A 20,582-nucleotide genomic window follows, 5' to 3' on the forward strand; every position below is an offset into this window, starting at 1 on the left:
TAAAACTAAACTTCTTTATTAAATACACTAAATGCCTGAGCATGCTGGACTGGCCCCAGTCCTCTCAGGAAATTTTACTATTTGGTGGTGTTCAAAAGTGATAGATAACAGCAATTTTTTTTTTAATATTGTAACTTGATTGCAGGCAGAGGATTTGCAGCAGGGATGTATTTAGCCTGATACGTTACTTAGAAATATGGTTATGGATTTTTATTTTATTTACTATAAGTAGCATTCTCATGTTTTTGTTGGGTTTTGTACCTCTGAACTGACAGCTAGCTTTTAACATAAGTCTTGTCTGCTCTGGTGATTTCAGCCATTGGTGGACGGACTCTGGTTTAGCTGCAGCTGTCTAAACTGCTAGGCAGATGGGGTAACCCTTAGAACACCATAATTTGCACTTTGGTACAATTTAACTTTCTCTGAAAGTGGGGGAAACGACAAAGCCTGGCACATAGCAGCTTTGCCTGTCAAGACTACACCAAGGCCTTGTCTATGTTAGACTTCTGCTGGCATAGCTTTAGTGGTCAGGCGTGTGAAGAGATGTGACTGACACAGATGTGCTGGTAGAAGCCCTAATCCAGATGCTGTTGAACTGCACTTTTGCCAGTAAACTTGATTTATTTAGGGGGGGTGGAATAAGCCATACCTGTAAAAGCACAGCTTTGCCAGTATAAGCTGCAGCCACTCTGGGAGTGCTTTGCCTGTATAGTCCCCATTATATGGTATTCCTAAAGTAGAATGATCTAAGGGATCATACTGGTGCAGTTATGTTGGTGGTTGAAATTAGGGCAAATTACCAGTGTGGATACAGCCTTATTTTAGGATCACATTCTGACCTCAGATCGACATGTGAACATTAAGGTATGTGGGAGTGCTGTGCTTCAGTAAACCGTCACTGTGAGCTGTAATGCCAAACCATTAACTGTGTTAAACCAGCTAGCTATTTTCTGTTCTTTAATTACTAGTTTCATCTCACTGCAGAATTCCTTCTCTGTTTGTGCACCTTAATGATCACACTTTCTGTGGGCGTATCTAGCACTTGCAAATATAGTGTTGCTCCTACAGGCCTTGAACATTTCAAACAAAGTATCCTGATGGCCGAGTAAACAATTTCTTGTTATGTAACCTTTCTGGATTGATTGACTAGGAAGGAGTTGCCACCTTTTGGTGGTGTGAATCTCTGAGATGATATTATTCATTACAAACAGACTTATGATGTGCTAGAGAGGAAAGGTGAAGCAGAGTTTTAGGAATCAGGAGCATAAAGAAGAAAGTATGACTGATGCCAAAGTTTTTGATCCTTCAGGTTGGTTAGTTCAACCTTCCTTACATATCTGACCATGTCTACACCAGAAAGCGAGCTGTTTGAAAACTGTTTCAAAACATGGTCCAAACTGAACCTGTTCCAGCTGCTGTTAGGAAGAGGGCCAAACTATATTCAGAACCATTTTCAAAAAAGCATGCTCAACAAACTTGCGAAGATGGCTTTGAACAAGGTTTGGTGCTTCTCAAGCAGTGACCAAAGTTCACAGCTGGTTTAGACAGGAGCCACCTTTCAATCCTTTTGTGAAACCATTTCCAAACCCGGCTCTCTTTCCATAGTGTAGCCACCCCACAAGTTACCATACAATCAAGCCTTGTGAAGCAAGTATCTTAGTAATGTTGCAGCACAGCCTGTTACGGAAGAAATCCCCAGCAGCTAAAATTGTTTTTATGAGTCCACCTGCTGCCAAGGTTTTTTACTCTGTCAAGAGTTTGATTTACAGGAAGCAGAGTAGAGATCAAAAGATCTTGGTCTTAAAATAGCACTTTGGGATTATTATAGAAATGCAAGTCACCATAATTATAATCACTTTCCATCGTGATTTTTGCCTCTTTTTATGGTATCTTGAATCCTATTTTCCTAACTCAAGGGGCTCCAGAATGCAAGGCTGGTTATAAAGGCAGCTGATCAAAAGCTACTGTAAGTCGTTGTGTTACCTCAGCTGCTGTAAGGAGCAGAGGAAATTTAAAGTGTGTGAAGTGCACATTTCAGGTCCGTACACTGTAACACTGTGTGTTATCAGCCACAGCCTGTTAGAAGTGGATTTGGAAGGATGCATCAGAACAGCTGTTGTCCAGCTGGTGATGTTTCTCAAGACCTTTCATGTGAGACCTATTAGGAAGAGACTTCATGTTAATGGCTTATCAAGATTTAAAAACATTCAGACGGGTCTGTTTTGGGGAAAAGGCTATTAACATAACCCTGTCTTTATGTCTGTGGTTATGTGACTTAGGCTACGTCCTCACTACGGGGGTGTGTGTGTCGATTTAAGATACGCAAATTCAGCTACGCGAATAGCATAGCTGAATTCGACGTATCGGAGCCGACTTACCCCGCTGTGAGGACGGCGGCAAATCGACCTCCGTGGCTCCCCCGTCGAAGGCGCTTACTCCTACCTCTGCTGCTGGAGTAGAAGCGTCGATTCGGGGATCGATTGTCGCGTCCCGACGAGACGCGATAATTCGATCCCCGAGAGATTGATTTCTACCCGCCAATTCAGGTGGGTAGTGTAGACCTGCCCTTACACAAGCAAGTGATTTATTCTAGAAAATAGTCCCTGGGCCAGGATCAGTCCCACAGGCACAAACTGCACTTTCTGAGTCAGTGGGGGCAGTTGCACTGGTGGAAAGGGATTCATCTTAAGGGAGTGCACATGGAGTGAGTGGATTTGGCTGTAGAGGAAGATGGGTTTAAAGTCTGGCTGGCACTTATTGGCAGATGTTCCCCAGGAAACTTGGCTTCTGCTGATTCAGCACATTTCCTAGCCAGGCTGCACCTGCCCTGTCTTGGGCTTGTGCTCCTCAGTTTTTAAGTAATCTGGACAGTTCTGGACTCACTGGTCATGTGGGGGTTGCAGGTGGATTGCATCCCTGTTCTAGGATTGCTTTGTGCTTCTGCAGTCAAGAGCAGGCCCTGAACAAGCTTCACTTCAGGGATCTTTCCTTTCTTCTGCTAATCTGCTATCAAACAATTTGCTGCACCCAGTGCTTCATCAGAGACACTTAATCCACCCTACTCTTGTGCACACAGCACAAAAGCTTTGTGCCAACTAGTCATCCCACGTGGGCCTCGGCAACAGTCATATCCTTGTTCACCTTGTTTTTATTTGCACTTGGATTCCCTCCCAACTCCTCCTCCTGACACTGCTAGCAACTGGCCAAACCCTCATCTTATCTAAATGACATTCTAAGGCTCTTGTCACTTCTGCACACTCCTAAAGAAGTATTTCCTCTGAGGAGTCTGTGAGAGCCTTCAGCTGTTATTGCAAGTTGTGTTACTACTTGGTTTATGATTTGAGTCATGATTAGTCATTTCCTATTGGCTAATGGAAAAAATCTTGGTTAACAGATCTTTATTTTCCCCAGCTTATATTTAATTATATTTTTTTAATGTTGCTTTATGTGGTAATAGGACATGAGTCTTTAATTTCTGGGTTGCCGGTTGAAACCCTACATCATCTCTGATTAATATGATTCCAATACATAATTGTTATACATCTAGTCTGTTCCCTTTACCCATGCATGATTGTTCCCCATATACTTTGACCAGTTTAGTTTTAACTGTCCTAGGTGATGGGGCTTCCCCTACTTTTCTTGGGAAATAGCTTCCCAATCTAACAAATTTCATTCACAGAAAGAGATTTTCCTGCTCAGTATCTTTTTTCTTCAGTTTATACCATTGCTCCTAGCTATATCCCTCTCTGTCCCTAGTATGTGGCCCCTTCAAATACTTTTACAATTATTACTATTAAATAATTACTTTATAAGCTCTTTGGGGCAGAGACCTTCTTTTAGTTCTGTTCTTGTACATCACCTAGCACAGCAGGGTCTTGTTCCATGCAATACAAATAATAATAATAATAATGATCCTGCCCTTCATTGTTTATTAGCTAAGCTGCACAAAATTTAGATTCCCAGATAGTGTAAATTGATATAGCAACATTCAGTTTAGCTATGCCAATTTATACCAGGTAGTGATCTGAGTTTAGTTAAGAACATAAGAACAGCCATACTGGGTCAGACCAAAGGTCCATCTAGCCCAATATCCTGTCTTCCGACAGTGGCCAATGCCAGATGCCCCAGAGAGAATGAACAGACCAGGTAATCATCAAGATCCCCTGTCGTCCATTCCCAGCTTTTGGCAAACAGAGGCTAGGGACACCATCCCTGCCCATCCTGGCTAATAGCCATTGATGGACCTATCTTCCATTAATTTATCTAGTTCTTTTTTGAACCCTGTTATAGTCTTAGCCTTCAAAACATCCTCTGGCAAAGAGTTCCACAGGGTGACTGTGCGCTGTGTGAAAAAATACTTCCTTTTGTTTGTTTTAAACCTGCTGCCTATTAATTTCATATGGTGGCCCCTAGTTTTTGTGTTATGAGAAGAAGTAAATAATACTTCCTTATTTACTTTCTCCACACCAGTCATGATTTTATAGACCTCTATCATATCCCCCCTTAGTAGTCTCTTTTCCAGGCTGAAAAGTCCAAGTCTTATTAATTGCTCCTCATACGGCAGCCGTTACATACCCCTAATAATTTTTGTTGCCCTTTTCTGAACCTTTTCCAATTCCAATATATCTTTTTTGAGATGGTGCGACCACATCTGCACTTAGTATTCAAGATGTGGGTGTACCATGGATTTATATAGAGGCAGTATGATATTTTCTATCTTATTATCTATCCCTTTCTTAATGATTCCTAACATTCTGTTAGCTTTTTTGCCTGCGCTGCACATTGAGCAGATGTTTTCAGAGAACTAGCCACAATGACTCCAAGATCTTTCTTGAGTGGTAACAGCTAATTTAGACCCCATCATTTTATATGTGTAATTGGGATTATGTTTTCCAATGTGCATTTCTTTGCATTTTTCAGCATTGAATTTCAACTGCCATTTTGTTGCCCAGTCACCCAGTTTTGAGAGATCCTTTTGTAGCTCTTCGCAGTCTGCCTGGGACCCACTGCCTGGGTCTTGAGTGGTTTTGTATCATCTGCAAGTTCTTTGAATCTTGGAATGAAAGGTCATTCTCTCCAGTCCTTTAACATTTCTGTCTTTTCTCCTCTGAACTCTCTTCTGTTTGTTAGTCTCCTTTTGTAGTATTAAGGCACCCAGAACTGTTGACAGCCAAACTGTTTTTTCTCTCAGGTGGCTATTAATTGCCTATGTGCAAAGGAGCATGGTGTCAGCCCTATTCCTAATGTGCAGATCCCCATATCGTATTTACAAATCACCATCACAATCTGCCACCTTGTTGGCAAGCTCAGCAAAAGCACCGCCAGCACTGGTCCCTCAAGTTACATTGAAACTGCGGAAATACTGCTGCAGCGAGCGCTTTAAATACTTAAGAGAATGTGGGGAAGTTTTCAATACCACTATCCATGTTTCACCTATTCTATAGATAAATACAGAGGCTCAGTACCCAGAGCTGTGAATCCAGTACAAACAATAAATGCCTAAAAATGAAAAGGTATTTTTTCTTGTTTTCTCATTTTAAATTTTAAGTATTGCAGGGTATGAAAGTTCTCAACACACAAGTTTCCAGAGAAATCCTAAAGTACAGGACAGGAAGTATCTTGTGCAGTTCATAGATCTGCTATACTTGGTCAGGCACACGATGTAAAATAATATTTATATTTTTTACTTATCAGATATTTTTTGTTCTGCAATGTCAAATGTTCTTCCTATTTTTGCTCTCTGGACTAGGCCCAGGACAGGAGGATTGTGCAATTAGTGTTTGCCTGCAAATTTTCCTGATCTTCTTTTTATTAAAAAAAAAAAAAAAGTATTTGATGTTTACTTGAGCTAAAAATCAAGGGTATGGACATTTGCCAGACAGAAATGTACTGTATCAGGTACGTGAGTCAGGGAAAGTGCTCATTGGCAAAAGTGAAGGATCTGTATTTTCATAAACAATTTGACAACTTTCTTATTCTTAACATGTTATTCCTATTCTCTGAGCCATGACTTTCTGAAGTGAATTTGTTGCTTGACTGGGTTTTCTATTTTTAAGGTTTTGAAAGGACAGTTCTCTTCTAAACAATTTACAGAGCTGGGAACAGAACCCAGGGCTTCTGTTTAAGGGCCTGATCCAAAGCCCACTGAAGTTGATGGGAGTCTTTTCATTGACTTTGTGGGCTTTGGATCAGATCCCAAATTTGCTGTGGTACCTTGAACAAGTCACTTAACTTGTAAGTGCCTTGGTTTGCACATCTGTTTCATGGGGCTAGTAATACGTCACAGAGAAACAGTGACAGTTAATCTATTAATGTAGGAGAAGCACTTTGTGATTGTTGGTTGGAGGGCCCTATAGAAGTGCAAAGTATTATTATATAGCTAAAATGCTGTTTGTCAACTGGCTGACAATTAGTGTCTTGAGTTTTTGACAAAAGTATCTGTTACCCTAAACTTTTTTCTCTCTTGGGATGTGGATTCAGTTCTCATCTCAGGTTACTAGAGACACTGAGGTGGGTGATCTGAGGGCTTGTTTAACTCCCTGCTGAATATTCATCATGCACAAAGCCAGAACAACATGTCAGGTTTTTGAGTCGGATGAATCCAGGACTAAAAAAGGAGGGAATGCTGCAAGTTAGGTATATTAGAAGAGGCATCTGGGGAAGGTGGTTTAGCAGTGGCTGGTGCTGTGTTTGAGTCTAGTCATTGCCATTTACAACTTGTCAAAGCTGCCCAAATACAAGACAATACTATACAGACACAACACATTTGGGTGGTGCTACAATAACATCATAGAAGACATATGAGAATATGGAGAAGATGGAAGGAGGTGACAGAAGGGAGGGAAAAGGGAAGATATGGTTAGGTAAAATGGAAGTCTGTCATTCCTCTCTACATTTTTTTTGATCCAAGAGTATCTAGAAAAAGAGTCCAAATAACTTCAAATTCATATAACTCATCTCTACAGCATGACACTATTCTTTCTTTGGCAGCTAACTCAAACAGGTCTGAATACTACTAATCTGTGGTGGGCATTAGCTCATCATGAACTTGGTGATCATTTTAGCCCTCAAGAACAAAAGTCTTTGTATGTGGAGTTAAACCCAGCTTAGCAGATAAATATCCTAGGATATAATTTTTAGCAGAGTTTTTTGGCTTCTGAAGTAAATCATTTATGTTTACTCTTGTGTCCATCTCTTTCCACTACTGCCTGACGGTTGGACAGTCCCATAACATATGCATCATGATCCTTTTTTCTTTAATAGAGTGCCATCAAATGTCAGAGGATAAGGCTACCTCTGTGGCATCCAGAACATTTTGAATACAATCTTTGTTACATCAAGCATAGCCTGAGATCCACAGAGGCAATTTTAGCATTATGTAATATGCTCTGCCACTGGAGATTTTATGGGCTATGATAAATCCCCTTTTCATACTTTCACAAAGAACTCCAGATTAACAGAGTTCCCTGCCATTAACAAAGTATACATAGTCGACATGGGCCTGGGGAGTTTGAATTATTTCTAAAAGTTCCTAGTAGTTCTGGAAATCTTAGGCTGTGGAGGCCAAATGATATGTTAGCGAGTGTCTTAGCTGTAAAAACTGCCACTCTGCTGAAGGGTCAGATCATAGCACTGCTTTAGTGTTAGAAAAGGGACAAAGCCCTCAGCATTGACCAATTGCGAAACCTATATGATATCCCTGCTCAGCCAATTCTTCCAAAGTATAGGTTTGTTCCCAATCTGCAAGTCTGAGTTCCCCACATAAACATTTTTGCATGACGGTGAGGACAACATTGGTACCTTTTAGCTGGGACAGCCTAGACCTTGACCTTTGCAGAGCCCAATTGCAGGCAATTTATTTTTCTCTACTGGACAAAAAGAGGAGCTGAGGAAACTTGCAGGGGGATACAATAGCGGTTCAGTCCACCTATGTGGCTATAAAGGCATTAGCATGCTGGAACCAGATTGACACCTGGGACATGATAAAAGCATGAGAGCCGATGGGAGATTTAATCATGTAAACTAAATTGTCCATTGTGAGCTCCATAAAGCTGGTGCTAATCTTACTACCTTAATTTTGAACTTCAGGTTCACATGTGTTATTTTTCTAAACTCTTCATCATGACCCACTTACATTGCATACTTTATCCAGCACTTTCATCTCTAAGCTCTAGAATGTGTTGCAACAGGGTCAACTACATGCTACCACAGCTGCTGCATTTGATGATGGTAATGTTCTCTCCTAAACCCGATGACTAGTAAAAGCAAAATTACTGCTGATGGGGGATGGATTCAAATGCAACTAAAGGAAAGAAGAGTCCTGAATCAATAAGCCATGTAGGCTGCAACCCAGGACAACAATACATGAGCAGCAACATCTAACACCTGTTCCAAAGCCCTTTGAAGTAAATGGGAGTTGTTGGTCTGGACTAGGCCCTTTAGTAAATAAAAAAGATATGCAAATACAGAAAACTTTTGATTATACTCAGTCATGAATTACACTAGGACCCAATGGATACTTCCTGCATGCCTTGGACCTGATCCAAAGCACACTGGAGTCAAAGGGAGTCTCTCCAATGGATCAGGCCCGTGTCTGACACAATCTGTGTATGTAGTTTTGTGAGTTTGCACCATGCCTGCATGGTGTGGGAGCACAAACTTCTTAATTCCTGCCTTTAGGTGCAGAGGGCCAAGTCATGACATTCCTCATCGCAGCCCAGTGCCACTGAAAGGGTTAATCCTTGCCTGCCACAGAGCTATTTGAAAGAACGTATTCAGTACAGTTCCTTGCCTCCCTCTTTTGCTCCCCTTTCTTGCATGTCCTTTCTTTTCATTATTTTGATTTTCCTTTGACGTCTGTGGATGTCTAAGAAGCACACCAGCTAAATAAACACCCAGTTCCACTTATAAGTGCATTTTCCATATAGGTCAGTTGACTTTCCAAGCACTATAAATATTAGATTAACTGTGAGTCCTCTGAAAGCCTGAAGTTAGGATCAGATCCAAGAATCCACTAACTTTGGTCTGTTTTAAATCTGTAGTGCAGAAATGCAGCAAAATATTCAGTTAAAATACAAAGCCAGAGAGCTGGCTTGGAAAGATAAGCTAATTGACAGAATAAGTATTTATCTTGAACAGGAATATTTGTAAGGGACCATCATATAATTGTTGCCCATGTGTACTTTGTAGCTTATGGAAACTCTGATCTTAATGATTATATTCAGGAGCAATTGTCTACCAGTAGAAAGGAGCCTCATTTTAAAGTCATAACTAGAGAGAGAGCATGGTACTATCTTCCCCCAGGTTTGGATTCTGGTCAACCATCATCTCCCATTTTAGGAAGCTCAGGGGTAGTGTTGAAGAGTGAATCTACAAAACTGCATGAGCCTCGCTTTTTATGACATGTTTCTAAAAATATTGGCCACAAATTTTGCCACAGAGCCTCCTAAAAAATTCCAGTCGCTCCAAGGTCAAGAATTGAGGGGGCCTTTCTGTTGGCATGGTAACCTGTAGAATTAGGTCACTACACATTTGTTAATGCATGCACGCAGTTCATGTGGACCCATGAGGAACCAAGAAGTAATGTGCTGGAGGAGACTCAGAGGAAACCCTTGTTAACTTTCCATCACCAAAATGAAGATAAGGCTGGAATGGGTTTCTCTGATGAAATTTGCTCCCTCTCTGGTACTGTCACTCTTGCCAGAAATGGCTTATCCTGAAGGCTCATAAAAATACTTCTGAAGGGTGATTTATTTATTTATGTATTTTTTTCATTTTACATTACACCCAAGTGGTAGGTATTTTTTTAAATGTCCCAGTGGAGGATGTCTGTAGATTCCCCCACTTCTAGAAGCTCTTTTATAAGGAAATCATTGCCCCATAATTTCAAATGGCATGAGTGGAACAATGTGCTTGTTAATATACTCAGTATATTTTTCAACAACTAAGTATAAATATGTCTAGCAAAAACACTTAATATAAGTTTGTTTGCCAAGTGGTGTGGCCTCCTTCTTTGGTTGCGGTTGGGCATAAGTATTGCTGTTTAACTGTGTAATGTCCCCTCCAGAGTTCTGACCAAGACTTACAACAACCACAGGAGGAATTGTCCCCTGAAAGTCCTTCCCGGGTTTTACATGGAGTTCAGGGCATGCTGGGTGTTTAGTTGAGTGCTTTGTGGATGGTGTATTCATACTGTGCAGCAAACTACTCCAATTTAAACTACTATTGTTGTCTAGCTCCATACTTAAACTTGTCCCTGCTGTTGTAGTCAGGGTAAGGTTTCATAAGACAAGGAGCTTTGACTAAGCGGGGTCTCCCTGTGGGGATAGAGACTTCATTAATGTCTGCGGTGTGGAGCAGAGACTGCAATTTGTCTTCTCTCACACAAGCTAGAGTTCTGAAAATGTGTAATTCTTTTTTGAATTTGAATTCTTTTTTGCCTCTTTTTTAGCCAATTTAAATTTCCAGAAATTGTTCCAGGGGTCACAATGGAGTCACAACCTTTTCAATTCACATCTTTGGTGGATACAGAATGGACATATGAGTGTTAGTTGAGAATTTCAAAGTCATGCAAGGGGTCTATCGACATACATTAATGGAAGATGTGTGGCTGAATCCCTTTGCTTTTAAAATCCCAACCACCTTTAATGGATACTTGCCCACATTGGAAACACCACCCTCCACCTGGAATCAAACCCTTTTAGTTATCTCAGGGATATTTAGAACTTTGACCATACCCCTTTGCAGGTGACCAGATACACCTCAAGACCATAGACTTCCCATCACCAAGATGTATAAACACTCTCTTGTCAATGGCAAGCAGAACTCTGAACCACGCTGTCAGGAAGTACGGCTTGTAGCAGAGCCTGTCTTTGGACAACCTAACACGTACAGCTAGCCTCTAGAAGACTGCATGATTGGCTACATGGTCTGATTGGTTGGAAAGGGCAGCAGCTCTTAAATCCAGCAGCAGGTCCATGACTATTTCAGGCATTTGTTCATAGCTGTGATAGCTCTTGTGTATACTCATACCTAGTCCTGTCTAGTCTGACTCACCTTGCTACAGGTAACTTGGTTCTCACCCTTTGCTCTAATTCCTGGCTTCTAACACTTTGTTCTGGCATCTGGTCTTTGGTTCTGGTTGTGATGCTGGCCTCTGACTCTTAGCTCTTGACTCTGTCTGTGACCCTTGGCTCTGGCATCTGCTGTCTGCTTCCTGACTCCTGTCCCAACCACTAGGCTCAAGCACCCACACCCTGGTTACTGATACAGGTTGACTGGTGCTCCAATGTCAGGGCAATGTCAGCTCTAGTGGTGCCAACCCCAAACATTAAAAAAAATCATGAGGTTGGCTTAAAATTAACGAGAATCTTTAAAAATAACAAATTTGGGGGCTCTTTATTTACCTTCAGGTTTTTGAACCTATAGGGTTTGTTTTGAGTCACATTTTCAAGCTCTCCACAGCTGTAAAATAAAAGCTGAGATTCTCACCGAGTCAGTTGTCTCCAGGAGTTGGACCTTTTAAAAAATAAAAACCACCAAATATTGTCAGGATTTCATCACAAGTCTCACAACTCTGCTATAAGGATAGTAACAGGTCTCCTCTCCCTCATTTAAGATTGTTAAGACCTGGATCCCCAGCATCACTTTATTCCTGCAGTCATTGATTATGCTTCTAGCACAAAATGAGCGCTCAATGTGATGCAGGCCAGCTAGAAGGCACCTAAACAAAGCAATAATGGAAAGGTTGCAATAGCCCAAGAGCGCGCCAGCTTTGAGACCACCTCTCCCAGGTCTGGCAGTCTAGAAGGTCTCATTCCCTGTAGAATTCCTCCTACTGCCATTTTCAGCCCTTAGCAGCCAGTCAATCCTGCAACACCAGGAATTCAGTAAGTAAATCTGCTTGCAGAGCAAAGCACTGCCTTGTCTTCACTAAGCTCATCCTATGATTTTGCTTGTGATGATGAGTTTCTAAGTAGAATTCAAAGTGAATAGTTTGGGACCTGATTATCTGTCTCCTTGTGCTAGTCTAGGCACTAAACTACCTGTAAACTGCAGAGAGGGCATTCTCTGTCAAGGCCCTTCTACTCCAGAGGGTGCTCACACTTGATCTGCCCAGCCTGGAGCGGCTAACCACGTTCACAGATGCTCCAAGGCCCATTTTTTTTCCTCCTAGGCATTTGGAGAAGAGGTTGTGTGCAATGGGAGTCTTTCTTTGTTAGTTGGAGCATTGCTTGGGGAAGGAGGGAGAGTTAACTATTCAGCTACTTGTGAAAGGAATGAGCAGAGCAGGATATCTGTTGTCCTTGGATACTGATATAAAAGTGCCAATTGTAATTATTATTATTGTAAGGATGCCCAGAGTGCAGGACATGTGTCGCTCAACACGGTAACTTTTTAGGCATCAAAAGAATACATACAATTATTTCTACAGGGATATGGGGATGTTAATAGCAACCTCCCAGAATGCCCTTTAGGTATTGCCTTACTTTACTAATGTCCACATTGCTCTTTGTCCAATGGGGCTGTTCTAGGAACTGTTGAATAGGTACTGTTGGATTCCCACAGCAGACTGGTACAGCAGCAGTTGGAGGGAGGGAGGGAGGGAGAGTGTGTGTGTGAGAGACCCAACTATTTTAATAAAAAGGTTTTGTAATGTAACATTACAAATCCAGGGTGGATTTGATTTAAATCAAATTGATTTAAATCACGATTCATGAAATCATGAAATCATGATTTAAATCACTAGTCAGGAAGACTCAATTTAATCATGGATTTCTACATAAAAGTGCATTCTTGTTGGTTGTTACTGAAGATCCTGCATGTTCAGACATGTTCCTTTCATCATCTTCAACACAGCTTCCTCCTGAAAAGGAACACTTCTCAAGATGTTGTTTCATTTGGGCAACCAGGCCTTGCATTTCTTTGTTGCACTGTTTGCATTTTGCACGCATGCCTGTCTTACTCACAGGTAGCAGAACTTCATTAAAATATTCCCAAACTGGGTCTCTTTTATGGCCTTCTGCCATTATAGTAGGGTGACCAGATGAGATGAAGAAAATATCGGGACACAGGGGAGGGGCAAAAAAAAAAAAAAAAAGCCGAGTGCTGCTGGCCGAGCAAAAAAACCCCCAAAAACGGATGCTGCTGGCCGAGCAAAATATTGGGATAGAGATCGGTCAGGACGCGGGACAAACAGCTAAAAATCGGGACGTCTGGTCACCCTACATTATAGGTTTTTCCTTTCTAGTGAGAGAATGGTATGGTAGATCTCAAATTAATGAAGGCTACACTCAGAAAGACCTCAAGACTTCTGGAATATGCTGCTCAAACAGTTTCATTTTTGTTTCTACTGCCTGTCCTTCCCTTCTCACATTTATCTCCAGACTTCTTCTCCTTGTCCAGATTTATTCTGTCCCCAACAATCTTCTGTTCATTGAACTTTTTGAAACTTTGCACTTTTAGAGAGAGGTAAAGGATTGACTCTGTGTACACAAATTTGCAGAGGGAGAATAGGGTTGAGGTCTGTTATTTCTCACCTCTATATCTTATTTATTTATTTAAAATATTTTTACTGTTAACGAGCATGTTATCTCTGGAGACACAAATCCACAGTTTGAGAACTGCTAAACTAAGCGTCTCTGATGGTATCTTCTAGACTGAGCACTGAGTCCCATTGGGTAGATAGAAAGATTAACCTAAATAATCTATACAGAAGCCTCTGGAACCCCATAAAATTGGGTCCCTAATCCATGAACTATTGGAACTCATTTACAAAACTTTTCTTAAACATTACATGAATTATATTGTCTCAAACTATAGAATTAGAATTTATAATCCCTATTTCATGATGAGATATCTTTGAGCTGTAATGTATCTTAATTAAAATGATCTTTAGATAGGTTCCTTCCTCAAAAAGCATTTTATCAAAAAATCTTTTTTTTTTTTTTAAATCATTGTTTTTATCCACCCTGGGGTACACTCAACTGTTGTAAGAACAGAGTTAGCAATGCTTAGCTGTGGTGCTTGTCTAGTGAAGAAAGACCCTTATCAGAGGCATAATGTAAGGCTTTGTCTACACTGGAATTTCATCAGCAAAACTTTTTGTTGTTCAGGGGTGTTAAATAACCCCCCACCCTGAACGACAGAAGTTTTACCGACAAAAAGTGCCGGTGTGAACCTCATTTGTTGGTAGGAGCGCTCTCCTGCCGACAATGCTGCTGCTGCTCGTTGGGGGGTGGAATTTTTGTCGACTCCACTGACTACTTTGTCAATACTAGAAAAAATTAGTACCCATTTGACAACAATCGTACAGCTGTATTGCTGCTAGCAACAATGTAAACACTGGCCTAGCCAAGGCTGACGTGTTTTTACATCTGTCACTTAATCCTGCTCTGAGCAGGTTTTCATGATCTGGGGGTCAGATCCCTTAGGTCTTGTCTGAAGTAGCAGACTTGCAGCTGTACTGTGTGGGTACTACTTTTTCAAGTGCAGACTCATCTGACCTGATGAAGGAATAATGCTGCTGCCTGTTTCTCTTCCAGTCCCAATAAGTAAAGGTGTGTGATCCATTTAAAAAAATGGAAACAGACTGATTGCTCTTTTCTGGCAAATCCACCTCTGAGATTTGTGGCCATGTCCAGCGATATATGTACCTCATCTGTGGGGCTCATTGCCTACCAGTTGTTTCAACTAGAGCTGGTGGGAGGAGTATAATTTTCTCTTTTGCGTGCTTTATTTCTCCACTGATTTTTAAGCTTTCCTTGGTCTTGCAAACTTTGGGAGGCTTTTCTTTGCACTAATCAAGCTTGCATGCCTGCCTGCCTTTTTTTGTTGTTTTGGGGACACTGCCAGTTCTTATTCTAAGAGCTTTATGCTAGTCTTATCGAATGCTAGGAGTTAAGCTCCCACTTGTAAAGGAATGGTTGCTGTAGAATAGCACCCATTCCCAATCTGTTCTCCCCTGCCTATCTGTACATCGCTGGATAGTGTCTTGTGTAGCTAGATTTTTTTTTTTTGAATATATGGAGTATAGGCAAGACAAGTTGTTAGGAAGCAAAAGAATATATACTCAGAGAAATCTTGTATCAAAATAATTTATTATAAAAAAAAAATTCAAAGACCACTTCATTGAAGTTTTGCTGTCCTCAAGACAGGATTTGTGGCATTCCTGGCATAAATAGGAGTGTTCAACACCGCCTTAGTCTACATAACATAGTATTATACAGCTCCTGTTTGCTATGGGCCAGATTCTACCCTTACTTTCACTGCATGCAACCCCACTGACAGAATTTGGCCCTGTATAGTGTAGTTAGCTACTCAGCATCTTCTGCTCCAAAGAGGTGTAATGTATCCCTCTTTATCTCTTTGCATTATACAGTGACAGTGTTTGGTGTCACATGGAAGACTGATGCATCTATTTGCTGCTGGGAAATTTTTAGTTAGCTGAACCAGTATTAAGAAGTGAGTGAGTGATAACACACCACCAGTTGTTTAGGAAAAAAAATATGCGATCAATTATTCAAAGCTGTCCAAATTCCCAGAAATGTTTGATTACACTGTGCTGTCTCAGAGCTTGTTTACTCTTAAAAGAGGCAGATCTTATCTGACCTACAGCATCAACGCTCTCAGTGTGACAAAAGGAGTCTGACAATATACATTGCTATGATAATGCATGGAAATACCTTCTCTCTGCACTGTTCACTGATGGAAAATGCATCATCCCTGGACACTGGCCAGCAGCTTTCCTGGCTCCATCCCTAGGCTTCTAACATCACTGTTTACCACTCAACTGTAAACCACCTTAGGCTATATTTCTGTCCATTTCCCCCCCCCCCACTACATCTGGGCAAACCTTCTGTACATTCAGGATTTCAATCTTTCAGATTATGGAGCTGCTAGGACACATGGCCTTCTTCCTTAGCAGGTGAAATAGAATTCTCCACTTCACTTCCCTCCAGAGTTCATGTCCCTTGAGGCTCCCTGGTAATCTGTGACTTTTTACACAGTTCCTGATAGAATTCAGACTCCAAAAATCGTGGGTACGCGTTATTCTCCATCAAGCTGTAGACTCTCTTCTGTGCAGCACTGAAGCAAGTGTGTGTTGCTTCTTGGATATTCTGGGCAATCATGTTCTTGGTTTGAAAGTCTATGTTTATCTGAAATAGAATGTGGGAATGTGTTACTGAAAGTGTTCACCTCAAGCAAATACCATAGACAAGTTAGATAAAAGTGAGATTTCATTAACACTAAGGGCCTAATACTACAACCTTGTGGCAGACAAAGCTCCCAGTGAAGCTACTGAAGGCCTCCTCCTTCAGAAGGTTGCAAGATAAGATCCCTAGTTTTGTAATGAGGAACATTTTCTGTAATGTATTGCACTTTAGGGCAACTGAAAAGACTCAAATGATGACAATCATATTTCAATGCTGATGCTCTTTAAATACACTGTAGACTTTAGTGATTTTTGCTGATGTACCCAGGCTGAGGATCTGAGCCAGAATCTCTGTGAAAACACTGCTGGCCCAATTTTCCAACATGGGAAACTGGGATGAATAAATTATAGTATCAAGGTAATATCTGGATGTTAATAATCAGCATTCAGGGGCATAAATGCATTTTGGGCAACAAAATTTCAAAACATGGGCCCACGGTGGACATGGGGGTGGGAATTTCAGAGAGCCTTGAAGTGGTGCTTAAATTGAGTGCTCATTACTAGCAGTGATGGTTTTTTTTAAATCAGCTTTTTACCTCTTTGGGAGCTTCTTTTTCAATGAAGTCATTGTAGATCTTTTTAGCCTTGGATATCAGCTTCTGAGGTGACTTGATTTTCTTGAAGTCCTCACAGGCCAGCCAGAAATCGATGTTCTCCTCGCAGAACTCTGATTTCAAAAAAGCTCGAAAAGCTGCAAGACCATCTGGGGAGCAAGAAAAGGGAGAAATGTATGAGCTGAAAATATTCCAGGAATCTTGCATTTAGCAATAGTCTTTCCCTACCAAAAATATATTTGTTCACAGTGTTCATATTTCTTTCAGAGCTGTCAGGACACTTTCAATAATTGCCTATGTATATGTGTATAAAGTATATATTTAGGCTCCCACAGTTTGCCAGACTTTCTTTTTAAATAACTGAAGCTATTTTTGAAGGAAAAGTGCAAAAAATGAAAACCATGTAAAATCAGCACACTTCCTTTAACAGACGGCTAGGTTTACAAAAACAACAAAACAAAACAAAACAAAAAAACAACAACCATAAAACAAAACTCCTCATTATACAGTTTCTCTCCAGATCTGAGTTCTAGTATGTTAACCTTTAGACTGGAGTAAATATTTGCAACAGAGCTATAAATCTCTGGAAGACATTTGCAATGGAAAGAGTGACTCAAAGTTGATTATCAAATGCTGATAGAATATATATTTTGGTTCAGCAATTAAGTGGTTTCTTTGCAGAGCGGCTATAAAACCCACAGAGGATTCAACTCTCATTGACTCCATTGCAGGATCAAGCCCACAGTGGCTTAATGTGTATATTTCTAATAGCACTGGAACAAGGATTTGTCTTGGAGTGGATTCCTAAGTGCACAAAAATCTTTGATAAAGAACATGCTTTTTATGAAGTGGGGCTTTGGGTTGTTTAAAATAGAAGTGTCTGAGACCAATATCAAGCTGCATGCATGAGGTTCAAATGGCAATTTATAATCCTGATGTACATGGAAAACCATTGCTTATTCTTATCTGAAGTAGCCTTTTCTATTACAAAACCTACAACAAGACCATAACATGTTTATATTTTTACATTGATTTGTTACTCTTTTCAGACTGACTTACATTTATTAGCTAGAAGTTCATCAAAAGCTTCTGACCACAGCTGGGCTTCTTCAGGAGAAGGTCTATATAAAAGGACGGAGAACATTAGTTAGATTGCACAGCATATATTTCTGTTCCTTGCATGTTAAAATATTTGAGACTCATTTGAGTGAAATCTGTATATTTAAGTTACCTGAAGTAAGTATGTTGCATTCCTTTTTTGTTGGACTTTGTTTTTGTAGAAGTGGAAGAGTTTTGCAGGAAATAGCTCAACCTTGTTTTCCAATCCTTAATGCTAGAAGAGAAAGAGGAAGAGGGGGGAAATACATTAAAATGAGTTAACTGAAACTATCCTTCCAGCTTTGCACATTTTGACCAGAGATGGGACTAATCCTGCAGTCTATGAAGAGAATGCAAAATTTTCCTTGAAGTTGATGGTAGTTTTGCCTGCTTAATAACTGTGGGTCAAGCCCCAAATCTTTCTCCATTTCAAAAAAATAGGACCCAATCCTTCTATTTCAGTCAACAGCAGTTTTTTCCACTGACTGGAGCAAGAGAGCCCACAGTGACTGGAAAGTGACTAATTGTAACTAAGGCATCTATGAATTTCATAACCAGAGGTGTGCTTCTGTATGTGAGGAACACAGCACACTGACCTCTGTTCTTCCCTAGGGGCCCACTACTGTTGTCTGTAATCAATGAAAGTTTTAGCTGAGTGAAAATTATTGGGTGGGGGCCTCCTGGTGCTCAGATATTTAGAAGACCCTCTTCAATTGTGCATCAACATGGATTTGGAGATTTAATCTCTTCCTGCCTAATTTTTGGAAGAGCCAAAAACTGGATCTCCCCAATCTAAAAGAATATATTCTCAGTGTGGAAGATACTCCAGTTTAGGGCTATATCGTGAAATCTGTAGAACAGGTGAGATTAAACTCTGCAGGAGCTGCAGCACAAAATCATCTCCACTAGCCTCTATATGAAACTGGGAATTGCAGAATAATTTTGTCCCTCACATTTAAAATATCATGTCTTATCCAGACAGTGCAAACAGGATATTCATTATAAATATAATAATGGAAGATTTTCACGTTTTTTTGTTTTTGTTTTGCTTTGGCAAGGAGCAAACCCTGTAAAAAAGTTTAAATGACAGAGCCATTTAAAGACACCAATCCAATGTAAAATTGCACAGCTTGCTACGTGAACAACGAATGGGGAGAAAATGTGCTTACATTTTCACCACTCAAACATGAACTGAAATAAACCATTTCTGCACAAGATCTACATAATTTCTGACTGCCACTAACAGTTACATTTCTCATCAAATGACCAGTTCAGCAAATACAGGATTTTTTGCACATCAGGGTTTTTGCAGTGGAGATATTTCTCCATTTTTAAAAACTCCTGATGACATCAAATACATAAATTAACCCACTCTTGCACTGCTCACATATGGCACCCAAAGTGATTTTTTAAAAAGTCAACTCTGTCAAATAGATGAAGGAATAATATAAATAGTTTCTTTTTTCCCTACAGAGAGGCAACCTCCCTAGTTTGAATCATTGTTCTGAAAGCAAAGGGTGGCTCAGCCTCTTTATATGAATTAGACCTGCTATAAATATATAAACTCACATAGTTCTCTTCATCTTTCCTTTCTTCTCCTCGTTTTGGCAGCTGCTGGGAGTTTTCTCCATTTGTCCACAGTTGTGCTGAAGAGCAAAGAAGATTGCACTTTGCATACTTTTGTTTTATCCCAGGGTCTATCGCTGATCTGCCAGCCACTGCAGCAGCCTTTTCTTCAATCGGAAGTTGAACTTGAAAAGCGAGAAAGGCAGCCTCTCTTTATAGAAGGCAGTAGGGGAATGGGTTGGGTTTCGGTTACACCTCCTGAGCACGCTGATTTGCTTGTGGGGAAGCACACCAAAGCACACTCCCCTGTCACGTCCTTAAAAGGCTCTTACACTGAGTACAGTGCTGACGCAGTGTTCCCTTTTGCTTTATGCAGTCTTCTCTGGCAAAAAACCGGTCTGGTTCTCGCAACCGCCTGATTGCAGATTCCAGCAAGGTGGAGAGCTCTTTTTTTGGCTGTTGTGTGTGTATGCACAAAGCTTGAATGCCCTGCACATCTGAAGACAGAAGTGTAGGATCAATGCCTTGGCTTATTATCCTACATGGAGAGAAAGATAATAGGTAGAAATAGTGCAAGGGGGTCTAGCTGCTGTGCTTATAAAGTTACCCCCTTGGCCCCATCCCAGCCGGCAAAAGGAAAATATACCTTGAAAAGGGCTAAGCACATGAATACATTTCTATTACTGGATTAATATGTTAACAATAGTGCTAACAAAATAAGATTTGCTACTGTACTTTCGGCAATCTGAAAGTAGTCGGGAATTGTCTCGCTAGTGTTCTACCATTCATTTTTAAAATGCCAGCTAAGCTAAGAAATGCCTCATATTTCTCATCAGTTTACCCCTTTGTCTGGTAAGGAGAAGATGTACCAGGATCGCTGCTGAACCATCTGTATTACTAACATTATCCCTTTGGGACTAAAGGGTTACAGTTCCTGTATTGCAAAAAGTTTTGCACTTGGAAATGTTTGTACAACCTGTGCTTGTTCTTGTTCTAATATTTGCCTGAAAGGCTTTTAGGGGATCACAATGACTTGGCATAGGAAGGGGCTAATTTTCTCTAGTACCTGGTGAGGGTTAGGCAACAGGTTTATGTTCAGTTTTATACATTAGAAATTCATTTTTATAACAACCCATATGCTAAAATTGTTT

The 20,582-nt window shown here is 40.6% G+C and overlaps 1 protein-coding gene across 1 annotated transcript; it reads right to left on the minus strand.

The window, feature by feature from the left end:
- Positions 1-15,079: 15,079 nt before the first annotated feature.
- Positions 15,080-19,775, minus strand: RGS2 (regulator of G protein signaling 2). Its single transcript, XM_005306872.4, has 5 exons — positions 19,435-19,775; positions 17,999-18,100; positions 17,827-17,888; positions 16,750-16,916; positions 15,080-16,157 (listed from the first exon to the last, which is right to left on the minus strand). Exons 1-5 carry the CDS (start codon positions 19,539-19,541, stop codon positions 15,963-15,965), a joined length of 633 nt encoding a protein of 210 aa, XP_005306929.1. The 5' UTR covers positions 19,542-19,775; the 3' UTR covers positions 15,080-15,962.
- Between the last annotated feature and the right edge of the window lie 807 nt (positions 19,776-20,582).

Source organism: Chrysemys picta, chromosome 8 (assembly GCF_011386835.1).
Source record: "Chrysemys picta bellii isolate R12L10 chromosome 8, ASM1138683v2, whole genome shotgun sequence".
Classification (NCBI taxonomy): domain Eukaryota; kingdom Metazoa; phylum Chordata; order Testudines; family Emydidae; genus Chrysemys; species Chrysemys picta.

Bases quoted from the DNA above. Each gene is read 5' to 3' on its own strand.
- RGS2 (XM_005306872.4), bottom strand. From the start codon at position 19,541: ATGCAAAGTGCAATCTTCTTTGCTCTTCAGCACAACTGTGGACAAATG. The intron at 18,101-19,434 runs GTGAGTTTATAT...TTTCTCTTCTAG, and splicing joins GGAAAGATGAAGAGAACTAT to CATTAAGGATTGGAAAACAA. The intron at 17,889-17,998 runs GTAACTTAAATA...CCTTTTATATAG, and splicing joins ATGCAACATACTTACTTCAG to ACCTTCTCCTGAAGAAGCCC.